This window comes from Anthonomus grandis, chromosome 1 (genome assembly GCF_022605725.1).
Source record: "Anthonomus grandis grandis chromosome 1, icAntGran1.3, whole genome shotgun sequence".
NCBI classification, from domain to species: Eukaryota; Metazoa; Arthropoda; class Insecta; order Coleoptera; family Curculionidae; genus Anthonomus; species Anthonomus grandis.
Window position 1 is genome coordinate 11,695,163 of NC_065546.1, and position 19,295 is coordinate 11,714,457.

The 19,295-nt window shown below is 32.1% G+C and overlaps 1 protein-coding gene and 2 long non-coding RNA genes across 6 annotated transcripts in view; 2 read left to right on the forward strand and 1 right to left on the reverse strand.

The window, feature by feature from the left end:
- The window catches only part of LOC126741096 (transcriptional regulator Myc-2-like), a 92,028-nt gene that overhangs the window by 57,179 nt on the left and 15,554 nt on the right, over positions 1–19,295 (reverse strand). For 2 of the 3 annotated variants that reach the window (XM_050447418.1, XM_050447436.1), the window contains exon 2: positions 14,344–15,329. In XM_050447418.1, coding sequence (XP_050303375.1) covers positions 14,344–15,226 — 883 coding nt within the window. In that variant the 5' untranslated portion in view covers positions 15,227–15,329. The remainder of the gene's footprint in view (positions 1–14,343; positions 15,330–19,295) is intronic. The other variant, XM_050447427.1, reaches the window with a different exon arrangement.
- LOC126741129 (uncharacterized) overlaps positions 1–19,295 on the forward strand; it is a 67,598-nt gene that overhangs the window by 7,617 nt on the left and 40,686 nt on the right. The gene's annotated exons all lie outside the window — the stretch shown is intronic.
- Positions 17,190–19,163, forward strand: LOC126741134 (uncharacterized). 2 transcript variants are annotated; one of them, XR_007662121.1, is made up of 3 exons: positions 17,190–18,247; positions 18,767–18,836; positions 18,887–19,163. It is a non-coding gene; the product is annotated as an uncharacterized LOC126741134 (long non-coding RNA). The 2 variants fall into 2 exon arrangements; XR_007662122.1 differs by lacking the exon at positions 17,190–18,247 and adding an exon at positions 18,262–18,717.

Here is a 19,295-nt window from a genome sequence, read left to right on the forward strand (position 1 = left end):
ACTGTATGTGATATATATTCAGTTTATAATACAAAAATAGCCGTCTGTCTTTTGAGGAACGCTTCACGGTTGCCAGCCAAACAATTCTATGGGGCGGCAGGTTCAAATTTCGTGGAGTTACATATTAATCAGTAATTTTAATTGGAAAGTGGTTTTAATAATAAAAAAATAATAATAAGCTGAAGGTCAAGTAGTGGTAGGACCAGTCAAAGCGAAAAAATCGCTATTATGCTTAGATTTCTATTTAAAAATTCCTAAAAGAGTAAAATTTTGTCACTGATAGTAATCCTAATAAATACAGACAGTTAGATTAAAAAGGATATTACCATAATCGGGATAGCTTGTGTTTGAATTCTGATAAATAAATAAAGATTTTTTAGCGCATCAGTAGCAACCACATATTAATAGAAGTTAAAATCGAAATTACGCTGGGCCGTATACCGATCTACTGGAGAGCGTTGAGGAAACTAGAAGATTAGCAAATGAAAGCTGAATGTAAAAGATATAAAATTATTGAATAATGTAAAATTTTGAAAACAACGGACACAGTAAAGACCGAGAATCCGGAGAGGAAAAAACAAAAAGGCTCATGTAAATAAAAACGGAATGAATTAAATAATCCAAAAGACAACTACTTATTAAATCTTGTTGAAGTCGGCTAGCAGGATCATGAAAATGTACTAATTCCCATAATGAGTATGGATCCTTCCTGAAACCTTCTGCATGATCGACATTCCAGGCTTCACCGAGGACAGCAGAGGAATAACCGAACTCCGCTTGTATTAATCGCTAGGAATTCACAATTCGCATCCGCTGATGTTGGCGAATGCCAGTTGCGGTGTCGGATTGTTGCAGTCTCGGCATGCGATCGACTTTTTCCCGCCAAAAATTGCTTACGGCGTCATTTCAGTTTGGCGACACGATTATTTTCTATTTCTACGAACCGGGGTATGATGTTGGGAAACGTTGTGCAAAATGTTACAATTTTCTTAGAAATTTGCATAGTGTAATGTGAAGCACTGCAGGAAGAAATACATTTGCAATAAAATTAAGTTAATAAAATAGGTTAGTTAGCAAATTAGTATTATGAGCATAATATGTTGCTTATTTATATTATTTTGTTGCCTATTAATTATAATATAAACTCATACCTAACGATCTAAAAGTATATCATTATAAAAACAAACAAACAAATCCATATATTTGTGAAATGATTTTAGTTACTTAGAACGAAATTACAATTTTTAGGATTAAAAAATTCAATATTATCGGATTACAATATTAAGTCATTAGGATTTTTGTAAACAATATTTTGCAAGTAACAAAAACATCAACATTTTTCGTACAAATTTCCTATCACTTGTTGTCATATAATTACAGTTTTTTTGTAAATCCAACAGGAATAAATCACTTGCCAGTCACAGAATTACCATTTTTCGTAAGACGTTAACCATATTAGCAATTTCTTTTTAAGAAAACAGTTTTTAACTAAATAATGTACAAATATACAAACTGACAATGAAAACTTTGCATTTTGTATTTTTGAACCAATATGAGACGTATATAAATGACGTTGCTTATTTTATTAAAACCAGTTTGCAATGAAAATATGGAAAATCCGATTTAATTATCTTTAAGATGTATTTCTAAAACCCATACAGAGATGAGAATGCGAAATTAACCTTGAAACGCTCATCACATGCTAACACATCACTGAATACCAATAATTGTTTGCTAGTTAACATTCTTTTTTTTATCCAATTAATTTTAATTCAACTTTAAACCCACATATATGCTTCATTTATTTCGAAAAAAATCAACTTCTAACGGTATAATGCATTCTCGATATTCGTACCCCAAAGGTGCTGCAAAATTATTGTTTGCACTACAGGAATGCAATTATTGTTATAGTTTTACGTGGGAGTCCGGTCGGCAGAACAACTTTCTTTGCATCGAGATAACGACAATTTATTCGCTACAAAACGGCCGAACATGGTATCTCTATTGCCATCGGATCAGTGGATTTTAGGCCATAATACAACTGTTATTACCTACGCCATTATTGTAATAAAACCGAGCAATGACTCCAAGAATGTCTCACTTATGTATGGCGCATCAGCACTTTTTTTAGGTGCTAAATGTAGCGCCATTCATTCATCGTTTTCGAAACTCACAATTATTATTTTAAATTAAATATTAAAACTTTGACAAATAGGCCAGAAAAGAGACCTTCTGTATGTTCTATTATTTTCACAAGATAACGGTAACCTTTTAGAAAGCCCACAAAGATATAAATTAATATTTAACTTTTAAATAATACACGAATGAGGGTTTGAGAAGAAAGATAAGATAAAAAAGGTTCCCAGGTCGGGATTTGTTATTCTATATTTCAGCCTCTTTAAGTTGTCAATTGCTAGATAAAGTCAGCTTGGAGCTTTATGGTTGCACTGTATATCATTTTCAAAGTTTTATAGCTTTTGTTCTCCGCCAACAGTATGTTTACCTGTTTGATATTATACGTGTCAGTGAACCTCCATTATGCGTTACTTTTGTAATAATAAGGAAGTTGATGAAATGTACTGCTGTCTTTTTATGGTTTATATTATGTTATGACGAATTTTATCATGGAGATTTTTCAGAAAACTGTTTACTTATTTACTTTAACGCCAGATCGACTAAAGTAGTATTAATGCAAGAAAGAGATAATTTTTGAACTTAAGCGAAAGCTTTATTGAAAAGTATATAAAAAAATGCCTATTTGAAAAAAATGTTTTCCATAAGAAAAATCATTTTCCAAAGGAAATGTAACCCAAATTACTAAACAAGAAAGGGGAGATCGAATTTCTATTTTCTTCATCAGTCCAGATTTAATTAATTCGAAACGCCAAGCAGGTTAAGGCGTCTAAAGTTTGCCCTAGCTCAGCTCCGGTTCTCGATATTTTCAGTTTTGCGATTGGTAGTAAAGTTAATATGTTAAGAGTATTTTTATATGTTATATTTAGATAATTATGATGTTTGCAATAGTAGATTTGATTATTTCCAAGGAGAAAATTTACTGAAATTATTATAATTATTATTTGTTGTTATCACGATTTTTGAAATAAGAAATAATTAGATCGGCAAGAAAAATTCAACGATAATCAACAAAATAAATAAATCTCAGACGCAGCTAATACGGCATTTCGAAAAAAAATCCAGAGGTGAAAGATCAGGCGACCGCATGGGACATTCAACAGAGCCTCTCCGTCCAATCCAGCCACCAGGATAGTTCTCATTTAAATAATTGTGGACAGCTATTGCGTAATGGGGGAGCGCACCATCCTGCTGAGACATCACCTCGCCTTCAACATATTGATTGTTATTGTCATTTTCAATAATGTTCGTTATTGTTGGATCGATAGTTTCATGTCATAACCTGAGGTACACATCCCCATAAAGATTATCGGGTATTAAAAATGCTCCAATAATATGATCGCCATAAATTCCACACCAAACGTTTAATTTTTGGGGATGTTGAGTATGTGGTTCGTGACAAATGTGTGGATTGTGGTCCGACCAATAACGAGAATTATGACGGTTTACAGTGCCGTTGCAAGAAAAACGAACATTCATTTGAGTAACAAATGCTAAACATATAATTGGGATTAATGGGATTTAATTGACTATCACTTTGTTTAACGCGACAAACTAAAAATCAATGATCCGATTTCACTCAACCAAATAAAATCAAGTTGAACGTATATCTTGTTTATTAAATCAGAAATTCAAGATCGATTAACGAAACTGTTGAATATAATCTAAAATAGATCAGATTATCTCACTGGTATTCCTTCAATATAATGCTCATTTTGGTTAATGTATTTGCTCCACGAAATTCTATTTTTGAACTATATCTTTCCAAGATGCACAAAATTACCAGCTTTCTTCTCTATACCACGCTCAAACTTCACCAAGTTTCAATGATAATGTGTTCATATTCTGTTGGTTTTCACTTTTCAGTAAATGATTCATAAATAAAATAGCCGCAGAATTACGATTTAAAAAAAACACGCAAAATCACAGGTAACTGTAATCCTGCAATCGGAAATTGGTATCATTTGAGTAATAAGAGAGTCTTTAACACAGTGTCATATATTAAATACATTTTTGTCAAGTAAACTGCTTTTTATGGATCTCACCCAAGCTGTTAACATACTAATTAATATGTAAACACAATACCATAATTATAAACAAAAAAATTCCGACAAAGGAACCAGTGAACGACATTAAAACAAATTATATATGGAAGAAGAGTCGTTGAACACTGATACCGAAAAAAAAACGAACTTAATTGCCCTGCAATTTCGCCCCAATTTAGTAAGTTCTTATTCGGTTGACATTTCTGCAATTGGTAAACCCGTTTGACCGCGCCGGAGAAATTTATTCGAGATTCTGATCTTCGATCCCCGATAATTAGGAGTGTTCACATACAGGACGATTTAACGCTCTCGTATTAATTTCACTTGACTTACAATTTGATTGCGTGTCGCTTTAAAAAAAAATTATAGCTTTTCCCGGCCCGCCCGTGTGTTTAATTTTTCGAATTGAGATTGCTTTATAATGACTGTATTATGATTGCAGAGGCATAATGTTAAATAGATTTTTGATTTTATAGTACCAAATTGCTAATGCTAATTTTTAATCGGGTGCCGATCAGAATCAAACGGCCATAACCAGTTTCCTCCTTGGTTTTATTACTAAAAAAATGCAGCCAAATAGCTTTCGAATCTTTTATCGGCAGTTTGGATTCAATTTTAGCTGATCTGTCGCCCCTTTTTTATATAGCATTCGCGATTTCAGTCACGAGTTTGAAAATCGGGACTTGTCTGTTTTTATGCTCGATATGTGGTTTTAGCCTGATTGCTTGATTTGCGCATGCCGTTACATTTTTTTTAGCTATTTAGAAAGTTCTCAATCTTCGATCTCTAGGAAAATTCGAATCCCAACCCAAATACCGTAACTAAATTCTGTTGTAATCAAAATCTAGCTAATTAATCGGTGAAATTAAAATTGATTTGGGTTACATAACTTTCTCCGCGCGATTGAAATCCTGTGCCCGGAGCCACAGATCTTATAATTTAACAATGTAACGACCTGAATTCCAGTCTGTTACATCGAATCACGCCCTTATGATCTAAACTGGTCTAATTTCCCTGCACAAGTTGACAAAATTCTTAATTTTTGTGGAATCTGATCAATCTATTTTACGAAACATATATTTCCAGATTTAGTTTCCTTATCACTTATTTCTTATTACATAATAGATTTATTTATTCAATGTGAATCCCCTTAATGATAGACTTGAATATTTGTGGTATTCATCACCAATTTATTTTTTTTATATGAATGATTTTTTATTTTAAAAGATATTTAAATAGTGCTTTCACTGATGAAATTTTAATATTTATAGTAAGAGAACTATTAAACTAAAATTTTATTGTGTTTTTTAGTTTATTTAAGCAGTTTATTATCATAAATATACAGAATTTTAATTAATGTTCTGCAATGACACTGTTATATTGTCAAATTTTTAATATGATTTTTTTATAGAACAATATATTTTATATTTTAATCCATCGATACTAGTTCTAGAGAGCCTATCTGCAGACATAAAAAAAAAATTGAAAAAGTCAATGGGAGTAAGATTTAGCTCAAGTGCTGATTATTTTAACTTCATATGATTATATAAATATAAGAGATCTTAAACGTTAACATCATCAAAATTTAAGATCAAAAGTTCTCAATAACCAGAGTTGCAATGCTGATTTAAATGTATTATTTTTTTATTTAATACAAACATAAAGGAAGTTTCTTTTTGGGATATTTGATAATGGAATAATGAAACATTTAATCAGAAACCAAAAAAAATAAATAAAAATTACAGGCGCATCTATGAAACAGTCAATTTTTTAATAAATATGATTTGAGGGATTTAAACGAGGATTTCGAATGCTCAAATTTATAGATAATAATATAGAAAATTAATAAATTGTCCAGTGAAAAGAATGTTATTTATAATAAAGTCTAGTTCTTCCAGATCCACAATTTCTTTAATTACTGAAGTAGTTTGCAGTATGTTTACGAATACTGACGATAAAATCAAACGTGTCATTTATCGCTAATAAATATTTAATCAATAAACTTATATTTTTTGAAAGTTTTCATAAAAATTTATCGATAATCATACTTGACATTACTACATATTATCGACATTCACAGGAAGTGCCCTATCTTAAACATAAAGATAAGAAATTTAAAAATCACTTTATCACGTTTCTGCGGCATGTTTAATCGATTGGATTCTTTGAAAAGCACAACCTAAAAGGGCCTGAAGCTTTTTTTCAAAACTCTGTGAACACTCTACGGTCGACAAAGTAAACAATGAGTTTGTCATCGTGATAATAAAAATTGGAGGGACACAGTCTCACTGATGCTCCATTCATTTCCCCGGTATACAAGAAGCCGCTTTCTGACGCGCCGGGTTTTCCTAGAATTGTTTGGGTTAGCGATTATCGCGGCGGCCTAAACACCCAATCTCCGAGAGGCCAGGCAAAAAGTACCCGGGGGTTTTTATTTGCATACGAGGAATGCAATAAAAGGAAGGCATCGAGAGTTTTCTGGGTACTGCCGTATAGTTTGTTTATGTGAGTTTTTATTTTCTTTTATTATTAACGACTGACAACAAAATTTTGAAATTCTACGTAAAATTTGAAAAGAATTAATATGTCAAATGCCATACTGGAGGTTCACAGTTCAAAATCTTCACTATGTAAAACCTATTTTATTATTTTATTTTACTTTTCAATTTTAATATACATGTGTTAGCCTTTCAAAACCAAACTCTTTTAATCTATATTTATTCTACGTCAATAGATGCTATAATCAACAAATAACTTTTTATATTTAATAAAATGTATATGGCTAAAGCTCTCTAATAATTGGTCCAGAGGATACACAAAAAGGTTAACGAGTGAGTCAATCCGAAAGTAACGTGTGTGAAGGAGGTGTTACAACTGATGGCATGAGGGTGATGAATTTAATAGCGGTGAATATGAGAGAAATAGTAGATCTTTAGAAGTATCGTCATTATGAGTAAGTTTGTACAGATCTGTTTTACATTGCGCACTTTTGGTTCCCGCACAATAAGTTCTGAAAGCCTCTGTTCAATTAGTACGTATGCACAATTCCTCGAGTGCTGGATGGTAATACTAGAGGCCTTACCTGGTGCTCGATTGATACAAATAAATATGAGGTTATAATAGATTTGTTGAGATGCTTACTGTTTAGCGACAGTGGAGCATCTGGGGAAGACCTTACTATTTTAGGTGACACTAGCCAGTCGTCAAACAAAGAGAAATCCTATTGCCGTATATATTGAAATGTAACATTGTGTTAATTGATGACCAAGGTTCCCCGGTGAGTATATTTTAATATTCCAAAACTGGACGGAACAGTTATTGTTTGTGTTATTTTTATATGATGATCGAGTTTTTGTCTGACTGTGAGATGCGGAAGACTGTTGAGTGAATTTGCGAATGCAGACACCTATTGACTTAGAGATTTGATATTTTACAAGTACTTTCGTAAATTTCATATTTCACGGATTAATATCACAGATTCATTGTAGAAATTTCAAGTTTTTAAATTGTCACCCCGTATACAGATGTTACTCATCTATGTGCATTATGCAATTTGTAAAATATTATTTTATCTATATGAACTATGATTCTGTTTCAACTCAGGTCCACCGCCTTCCTTCTATGCACCAAACTGTCAGAGTTTCTCGATATCTGTGGATCTCCTATAAGATACATGGCGCTCTTCTGCGAGTAGCTTCAAAATGTATTTGAGTACAGAGCTCCGTATATAAGAGCAATGCTCAAGAAGAATCTTAGCCTTGTAAGGTACTAAAGTCTGTTGCGTGGTGGTATACAGCATTTCGTCCCAAGTTTTTGAGAAGCTGCTTTAGCTATTCCCACTACACGATAATTCCAAGACCTATAGCTCGCAAACTCGCACCTATTAAGTTAACTGACGAAGACAGCATTAAAGTAAGTCCGAAGATAATAAGTCCTAGGCTGACGGTCACTTTACTTGAAGATGATGTTAAGGTCCGCATTAATAGTTTGAGCGACTTAAAGGAACTGCATCAGTGAACTATCATGAGCTGTAAATTGGATTAAATGCATCTTGCTGTAAGAGGGTAGGAGACAGGATGCATCCCTGAGAGATGCTAGTGTTAATTCGAAACCATGAACGCAACCTGGATGGATCAAGGAAGGTTCCGAGCTAAGCAACGAGAGTTGGTGGCAAACCATAGGAACCAAAAGAATACACTTTGTTTTAGAGGTTTTGATGCCAGACCCTACTGCAGCATCTGAAATATCTATTGATTGATATTTCAGATGCTGCACATTGAAGAGCTATTGCATGGTATTCAGCATATTTCTCGATAAACACGATCTAAACCTACGTGACTACGCCAACAAAAACTAAATATAATTTTCTCGAAATGATGTATGATGATTATTTCCCACTTTACAGCTCTTTTCTGCAAATGTGAATTCACCATTTTAAAAGCAAAAACATGTAGTTCTCATGCATAGTGTCTTTTGTAATTTCGTCTTACAACATGACTCTATGAATTTTGTCAAAATAAAAAATATCTGGGAAAATTATTTTAATTGACTTGATATAAGTTTTCGAAATTATGTCAGTGATTTTTAACAGTAGTTTACAGAAAAGAGGCACATTCACTAATTTGGTAGTAAACATTTGTAATTCTTTAACTAATCAGTACCTGTTTCAAAAAAATAAAAAGAATGTGGCTTTTAAAATCTTCCGTCTTCTGATCCTAATTTAAATATTTATGTTCTTCATTTAAGAAGAGCCAACATCCCAGATGCGCCTTATCGCTTTGGTCATAAGTCTGCGTGTAAAAAAATTATAATAGCAGGTGATTTAACCGGTTCGGGATCCGTCAAAAGGCGAAATTTTTTCGGAGAAAGGTTATACCCGATTTACAGGTTTTTGTGTGAATTTTTATTAGCTCCCCCTGTGGCTCTTGGCAACAATATTTCGTCAAGTGTCAGAATATAATCTTATCAATAAGCAGCTTAAAACCCAAAAGATATGTAAACTTATGTAATATTTTTTAAAAAATGTGTGTCAGCCATCTTATCTCTAACCAATTTTTCATCTGTAGGTCAATACACCAGCCTAGTAACTAAAAAAAATCACTTATAAAAACAGAATTACTTTGATCTGTGTTTATCGGAGTAATTAGTTAAAAATTACGTAAATACCCAAGCAATAAAAATTTATTTGTGAGATGCTGAATTCTAATAGGGTTTTACCTATGTCAGTTTAAAGATTAGAGCCATTTAAAATAAGAAAAATCCATGCCATAAATAGACTTCCAAGCAAACAACCCATATGATCCTTTTATACCTGTAAAAATAAATCCTATTCAAATAAGCCCAGAACTAGAATTGTGGCAGCCCAAACCAAATACTCTCAACGAAACTCAATGAGCCCTTTTTTTGTAGCATTATCTCCTGAGCTTTAATGGTCATAAGTAGATTTGACATTTTATTTTACACTTTTTTTTTTAACTTGGGCAGAAGCCCTTTTACAAGTGTTACAGGAAGTTAACGAGTCGAGCGTTGAATTTTAATTGCCCCAGGCAGGGGTTAAAAATGCTGTCAGGTATTCTTAACTTTTTACTTCTTTAAATTTTTGTCGGACAATTTCAATGCCAAATGATAGACAACACATACTAATTGTTAATGTGAAATGGTGATATCAAAGTAAAAATACATTTTTTAATACATATGACTTCATTTGTCAGTGTTAATTCCTCTGCCAAACTGTTACGCATAGGTGCAACTAAGTAGAAATACGACAGGCTTTTTTTAGGCTTGTTTCGCTAAAAATAACTATTATATCGGCGATTTCATTTTCATTTTTATATCAAATTAAGTAAATATGCTTGTTTAAGTTTTCGTTGTATATTACAATAATTATAATGAGATATATCCGTACTTAGAACGCCATTTTTTATACAGGGTGGTCCGGTTTCGATGGCGGAAAATTAAATGGCCGACGGAGAACGAAAAAATAATAAGTTTGCTATATTATAAATAATATTCGAAAAATGATTCGTTAAGAAATTACAGGGTGTCAAAATTCTAATTAAAAAAATCAATTTTTTTTATTTTTCTTAAACCACTTTAGATATTTTAATGAAATTTGGCACGTTTAGACAGTTAATCAAGAAGCATCTTTTTGTGCAAAAATTATTAATTTTATTCACCAGTGGCGTGTGTGCGGGCCGATCTTCATACAATTTTAATTAAAAAAATGATGTATCACTGTTTTTTTTTTAATTTCTTTTTTTTATAAAATCCTTGTTTAATTTAAAATAAAAAACATCTCTTTACTTTTTTACACACTGTTTGCGAGTAAAAAAATACATTTTTATAAATGCTGATTTTTTTTTATTAAACAAAAAATATGAAAATACTAAATTTAATTAAAAACTAAATTATTCTGTTGGGTTCTAAAAAACAGTATTACAGTAAACTATTGTTGACAGTGTTGTTAAAAGTATTGTGAAAAATACGTTTTTCAAGTAATGAATACGCTGATATTCATTTTTGTTATGGATTTTGTGATGGAAATGCGGAAGCGGCAGTTCGTGAATATCGAAGACGGTATCCAAATAGAAGAATTCCAGATGCTCGCGTGTTCATTAGAACACATCAAAATTTTAGGAACTTTGGTCTACGTGGTAATAATGAACAATACCGAAACCAGAGAAATAATAATGAGAATCGTGTACTGCGCACTTTTGATAATAATCCAAGGCGGAGCTCTCGCAAGGCAGCTCAACAACTACAAATTCCTAAATCTGAAATATTGCGAACCTTACACGCTGACCACAAGCATGCATATCACCTACAGCCTGTTCAGGGTTTACACCCTGGTGATGCTGAAAAGAGAGTAAGATTTTGTCAGTGGCTTTTAAACTCGACAGAGTAAAATCCCGACTTTTTACACAATATACTTTGGACCGATGAGTCTTGTTTTACAAGACGCGGAGTGATAAATTTTCATAACATTCATGTTTGGGCACAACAGAATCCTCATGCAATTCGGCCAAGAACGTTTCAAAATAAATTTTCCGTTAATGTTTGGTTGGGCGTTATTCGTGATGTTTGTGGTCCGCATTTCCTACCTCCAAGGCTAAACTCACAACTATTTCTGGAGTTTTTAAATAATAACCTGCCGGACTACATTGAGGATTTACCCATTAATTTGAGACGTGAAAGTTGGATACAACTGGATGGAGCCCCCCCACATTTTGGAATAGGTGTAAGAAACTGGCTTAATAATAATTACCCTCGAAGATGGATTGGCCGGCTAGGGAGGAATGATATTAATGATCAAAATGGTATTGGACTAATACCCTGGCCACCCAGGTCACCGGATCTTAATCCACTAGATTTTTACGTTTGGGGAAACATTTTTTTAATTAAAATTGTATGAAGATCGGCCCGCACCTACGCCACTGGTAAATAACATTAATAATTTTTGTACAAAAAGATGCGTCTTGATTAACTGTCTAAACGTGCCAAATTTCATTAAAATATCTAAAGTGGTTTAAGAAAAATTAAAAAAATTGATTTTTTTAATTAGAATTTTGACACCCTGTAATTTTTTAACGAATCATTTTTCGAATATTATTTATAAGTATACCAAATTATAAGAAAATACTTATACAAACTGAATACCAGTAGATGACATATTATGTAGTCTTGCTGTTCCAGTTTGAGAAAAAAAAACTGTTACCGAAAAAAACTTCAATATAAAAATAACAAAATAAATTTCATTGAGTTGATCAGTTGAATCACCCTCTTGTTAAGTCGTTGAGGAGCATTTATCAAAATATTTTTAGATTGGCCCCCTTTCAGCAGCACTCACGCTTCCTGTTGTATAGATGCCAACTCTGTCATTTTTCACAGCAAACTATATGTCATTTGTATTTTCTCATTTTTGGATTTTTTAAAAGTAAAAGTAAGTAAAAGTTTAAGTAAACTTATGAGTCACATGCCATACAACTTTTTATCACTTGAAATCGACTCGTTCTTAATTTTAAGCCGGTTGTGGAGTCAAAACTATTCAACTAAAACAGAAAACAATTTTACTGTTTTATTGTTTATCTAAATGATTATTATTTTTTGATGATTATTATTGCCACAGAAAATTAATTATTATAAAAATGCCAGGAAGTTTTTTGTTAAGACTCATTCACCATTTCACCATTATGTAGACTTTTAAACACTTCTTCGTGTTCGAGAACAACGTAGTGTTCAAATTATTATTGAATAATTCAACAAAACTTAAAAAATTCTAAAAGTTTTTTTAAAAAACTTATTAATAATAACTCTCCTAGTAATTTTTCTCAATTCAATTTCTTTTTCCCGCCAAATTGTTGCACAATATTATTCTATACAATTTTTATTAATGAACCGAGACTACACACGTTCAATGCGTCTCCGGACAAGGTCACAAGTAAACACTCGTAACAAATATGCACCGCGGCGAGTGTAAATGTCGTAATCGCAAATAACCGCTAAAAATCCGTTAAGTGCATTTTTGTTTCCGTAACACACGGCAGCCGTGAGTGAAAATGATTTTTTTTAATATTTAAAATAACTTTAGTATAGAGGCTCGTGTGCGGATGTTTTACGGTTAAAACATTGATAACGTATGGTGCCAGCTGGGTTTATGGGAATTTTATTTATTATTTAATGTATTGTTTTATAATATACGTTGTAACAATTGTGCACGAGTTAACGCTAAACTACATGAAAAAAAATCCCAAAAACACTTAAAATGGGCCTTTAAATTCTCATTTGATGTAAAATAAAATATACATAATCGGTGTCTGACAAACTTTCTTTAAGAAATACGAATTTTTTGAAATCCCAAAAATAAGAAAAACTTCACTTGAAATATCCAAAAAAAAAATTGAAAGTAAATTAAGATTTTATTAATTATTAAACGCGCTGTTCTAGAATATACGTTTTAACAATCGTGCACGAGTTAACCTTAAAGTTCACAGAAAAACTAGCCCCCATGCGGTCGTAAGAAAAAATTGAAATGCTTGGGTTATTACGAACTAATTTATATTCTTTAATCTATTTCATAACATAAAATAGCTGAAAGATTTACAACCTTGCACAAGGCGACACTTTCCACACCCTTCATTAATTACAAGAACAGGCGATAATGTCATCCACATATGTGGGAACTGATTTTAAGCCACCAAATGATTAGTCTTGCTTCTGTCAAAAAAAACCCAGACACAGAAGTACCGCCCTTTTTGTTTTTTTTTTCATCATTTTTGGTCTCAAAACTTGAGAATATCGAGTCAGATGTGGAAACAAAGATGCTCGAGAAAATCGAATTAAAGCCCCGTGGGTAAGTAATTTTCCGCTCCATTTATGGGCAATTATTAGGCGAGTTACCTGAGGATAGTGTTAATTACCCGTTAAAAGGATGGGGCCACATATGACGTGCGCTGTCTCTTTTTCTCTTCCTTTTGCTACCTTCAGTGGCACTAATAAAGATATTGGGTATAATTGCAGATGCATGGCAAATTAAATAAAGTACCTATCAAGTTTCTTTATTTACAATTTATTAACTATATTACTTGGCAGAACCGAAAAGTTTAGGATGAAAAGAAATCCTACAAATCAACTAAAAAATTAAATATGTTGGAATCCATGGAATTGGAAAAAAAATTCTAGAAGCGAATACTAAAATGGGAATTACCATGAAAATACGTGACAGTTTTATTTTGGCACATTCATCATTCTATGGACATTGATGAGCATCTATTTAAAAAATGTGTATGCTGAACATTTTCTCAAATTACCGAAATCTTTGTTAAATTATTCTAGAAAGACCTGATTTCTGCGAAAACAAATATTTTTTTGCAACACCGACTAATGTTTACAAGGCTGCGATACTTCATCAAAAATTCATGTAAAATACTTAGCCAATAAAATCAAAAATTACATATCTTTTCAGTTACAAAATACCCAAAGCTACCAATTTTTGACAAAAAAAGTATAAAAAAAAATTCTTGTAAACTCCAAAATGCGAAAAAATACCATTAAACTTTTTTTTGCCTAATATGTGAAATTCTAGTTGGACCAGACTACCAGAGCAAGAATTTCTCTATTTTTTGTTGTACAACCAAACAATTTAATAAAATATCAGTACATTACTAACCTGAATCAGAAGGTGTATCAAGCCCATAATCATTGTGTCTCATATCGGCATTCTTATCTTTGTAATAGCTGTGATCATTCTCAGCGGCTAACTGAGTGCGTATTCTATACTCGATTTCATCTTGCTCAGACTCGGTATCTTCGTCGGCGGGTTCTTCCTCCTGCTTTATGTCCAACACCTCCTCCTTAATTTCCATCGAAGGCTCTGGTTTCACTCCGATAATTTCTTCTTTTCCCAGATATTCGGCTAAGTCACATTCGTTGATAGCATCATTTAGCAATTTTAACAATCCGTTTGTTTTGGTTTTCTGTCCCTCATCGTCGGATTCCGGGGGAGTCAGAAGTGATTCGGAAACAGAGCCGCTGCTTGTTGGAGCCAAGAGGGATGTTGGCATTGAAGCCACCTTAATTGAAGGTTTCAAGAGACTTTGTTGGCCATTAAACGTCCTAGGCATATCGACTGGTTCCATTTTGATAACAGGCGGTTTGGGAACAATAGAACGCAAGCCAGGACGTGGAGCTGCGTTGTGATCTTTGCTTGCACAAAATCCTCCCCACATACAGTCGTGGTTAAACACCAAACAATCTGAGTTGTCTTCTATCATGGATGGTAGTTCCCAACTGCTATCATTAACTCCAGAATCGAAATTTTTAGAAGGTTTCCCGTTAAATATATCATCAATATTTATATTAGCCAACTCAGGAAAGTCTAGTTCGAATTTCTTCCACTGGTCATCCGAAGGCATTAAGTAATCTTTAGGAGATTTATCAGCATCATCATCATCATCGTTTAAAAATACATTTAGCAAAGGAGCCGAACTTAGCTGTTCGACAGTCAATGGTAACATTGACTCGAATATAGAATCATTCATTTTGTCTATCATATTCTCTTATGTGCTTAAATTCTTATAAGTCTAATATCACAATTTGGACCTGACTGGGAGATATCAATGCTTCCTTGTCGCCTGTTAGCGAGTCCGGCAGCTGCTGTAACAAAAAGAAAGTTTTCGGTTATTCTCTATGGGAAATATTGCACATGGCGTTGGAAAGTATAAAGTTTAGAAAGGCCCAATAAAAGTTTTCAATAAAATACATCTTCTTATTCACGCTTTTAGGGATAAACTAAATTATGGATAAGGAATAGGATGGAAGTGAAATAAATTTTATATATCGGAAGTAATGCATATCATATTAATAAATAAATTTTGGAAAATATGAAGGTCAATTTTTTGTAAAGTAATAATTGTTATTGTAATTTTGTAATAAGTAAAAGTTGCTTGATTGTTTCAATTGCCAAATTTTTTATCAGAACCACAACCAATTATTCACTAAATTTGCAAAAATGTTAACACAAACTGTAATACTTGTATTCCCAAAAAAATACGAAATTCCTTAAATACATCTATAAATCCTCGACATCGGTACAGCCGTATCCAATTTTATCTAAACCCCACCCCTATACAAAGTAATTTTTGTACCCATAAGTCACCGGAAAGTGACACGAAACTTATCTACCCTCGAAACTCTAAAAGCCCTCATCATCTCACGCCCATATTTTTGTTTAATTTCAAATTTATCCCTTATTATTCTTGCGACCCGCACTCGGTTTTGTGTGCCTTATGATTTTCAACTTTTGTTTCGATTTTTTGCACCGTAACAAATTTCTAGAATAGAAAAGAGCAAGCAAGCAAGACCAGCTGCTCCGAAATTTTTATTCTATTGTTAAAAATGCCAAAGAATAAACGGGAGATTTAGTTTTTCCGAGGTTTACGTTCTGAAAGAATTAAATATAAACAAGAAATCTGAAAAATATTAATTAATTTCAATGAAAAACTCGAAACAAATCTGTCAATTTTAAAGAGTTCTTTGACATTAGGTTTTCCTATTCTATTTTTATTCGAGTAATTCAGATATCGAAACTATAGAAGAGGCATTTAGAAGATTTTTAAAACAAGTAAATTAGACAGGTATTTTTAGTGATGTTATTTATGTGCCCATCCGAGATTATATGACGCAACCTTAAAATAGAGACAACATTTTTAGGGAATAACTTTAGTAGTTTATTTATAGGAAGATCTCTTAAGCGTGAACATAGGAAGGAGACATTCAAATTTAATGCAGACATAAATAAGTGAACAATTTACACGCCAGTTTGACAAAACCTGGGTATATCCTCCGGTACAAAAGAACCACGTTAATACAGGTAGAATACGCCTTCGCTGTATTTTGCATTTCAAATTCTGCAAAGGCACATTCCACGGTATACACGCATCGGCCATGTGCGAATAAATTAAATCAGATTTGCTCGAAACTGTAATATTAGTATGTAAAATTAATAAGTACCTTTAAAGTCGTCTCACTGTCAGAATTTAACTGTAAAATTAATTGAAAATTATACGTTTTTATTTGTCAGGTAATTTTGTTTCATTCTGAAAGCAAACTACTTGATTCTCGTCACTCAGGTTTGATTTCTTCTAGAGTTCTGATTCTTTTAACACAAAATTAATTATGAAACTGTATCTGGAGCTATATATGGAAATATATTCATATTATACATCAAATATTTAGTCCAGGCAGTTGAGATCCATTAAAAACTTTTTTGCGTTAAAAACATTAGGATTGATTATCTCTTGGTTCTATTACTACTTATATAATCTGGCAAGAATAGTGCGGTAGTCGTTTTCTTAACTATTATATCCTGAAATTTTATATTCTTATTTTTATCAAATTTTTTTTAAATTTTATTATTTACAACAAAAGTGGAAAAATAAATAATAAACCAAAAACTCTTAATAACCTAACTGTCTTAAAGAAAATTATACCGAATAAGTATGAGGTAATAAAACACTTAAAAGAAATATTAAATTCTCTTTCACAACCTTAAGGAAACAGACCAATTTATTTATAACACTTCTAAGATTAATTTAAATTTTATTAAAAGTAAATGAAAATGCTAACTAATGAATGTTTAAAGTAAATTATAAAAAGTTTTTTGAACATTCAAACGTCACTAAATCGTTTACTTGTCTATAAGCAATAATAATGAACGTCTTAGAAATTGAGGCAGAGGACTAATAAGCAGTTTGTTCATCGGATACACCAGAAGAAAATCTAGAAGAAAATAACGGAATATAGGCATAAAATTCAACGCGAGAAAGAAGTTACCATCAGACCAGAAATATTTCTAATTTTCTAACTGTATGCATCAATAAATTTGAGAATTTGTTAAAGAAAAAACAAATGAGTAAATGTACTCATGATCAAAGAGTCGAGCGTAACTAAGTCGTTCTCTAAAAATTAAGGTCTCAAGAGAGTGATCGACTTACTGAACAGATTGGAAGTTCATTAACAATGCAGAAGGGAATCTAGAAAAATATAATGGAGAGTGGAGACGGGACAAAAAATTCGACGTATAAAAGGAGTCAGACTACACTGATAAAAATTAGGGTAATTTTACATTTTTTTTACACGTATTTCAGTGTTTTTACATAAAAAATAATTAGAACTGTATATAAGCACATCACTGAGTGCATATTTCCATAGCTTATGGCAAAAATACATTTTGAGTATATTTTTACAATAACTCTCAAAATTCCTATGTGAATTTCCATTTAGAACTAACTGCTACCGTGTAAACGTACGCATTACCATTTAAAAATACACATTACAATTTGTAAATACATAAAAAATGTAAATTTACATTGTACTTTGTGGACTTAACCAATACGATTAACGGATGAGGGTCATGTGACTACGAGACCGACGCCGACCACGCTGCAGCCGACTAGCCGACCAACATAGGTCCAAACACGGTCATAAATGTTTGGATTTGCAAATGCATGCGTTTCCGGGCTGTGGTTTAAAAAAAAGTGTTTTATATTGTGTAAAAAAAGAAAAAGAAACAGGTAAGTAATGTTTAAGTGCCATATATGTATGTATGTTAACATTTAGATTTATTTCTAAATATGAAAAACATCTTTATTTTTACCGGCACGAAAAAAGAAAACGGTTTCCGTGTTTTCGTAAAGAATGTAAGTTGATATTTTCGACATATAGTGCATTTAAAAGTCATTTAAATCGCAGTCATTATAAACCTGTCGTGTCAGGAACCAAACTTAATGAAATTATTTACAAGTGTTCTTTAGAAAATTGTCAGTTTGTACAAACTAACAAAAGTCAATTTTTAAAGCATGTTTATAATCACATGAAAAAAGGAAATGCCTTAAAATGTATGCCTTAAATAATAATTAAATATGGAGTCGAAAAAAAATTATGCAATCCTGACTATGACAAAATTAACCAAATAGAAGGATGTGTAAAATTTTATGGAAAATATTTTAAAGAAGACTTGTCAAAATCAATTTTAGTTTATCATGTAAGAATAATCAAATTATTATAAATTAAATTCTTATCATTTTTTTTAGGATCAGCCGGAAAATCCTGAACAATTGTCTCAATATATTTCAATTTTGGCGCCTAGTATATTGGTGACTTGTAAGTATAATAAGTAATTAAAAGCAATTTTTTGATTTTATATATTTTAGCTAAGGACGAAACTAAATATTACAAAGTCTTTATGGAAAAGCAAGAGATCTATGAGGACACATCATTTATTGAAAGCCTATTAGTGTGTTTTGGACTTTATTCTGTAATGAATCTGATTTTTCCCAAAACAGCAGCTATAACTCTGGAGATGTTACAAAGGTTTCATTTAAAAATTCATCCTGATTCGGGCACAAAAGCTAAATCAACTTCAAAAGGGAAAGTTCTTACTTTGATGAAAAATCTTACCAAAGCATTTTCATAAATTTGTTTAAATTATTCTATTTACTGTTTTTTTTGTTCTGGGTTAGTGTCTAGAATGACTGTATTTTTGTTGTTTATCTTATTTTTACTATATGACTGCTAAATAATAAGCAGATGAAACTGGTTTTAGTTTGACCATTTTTAATA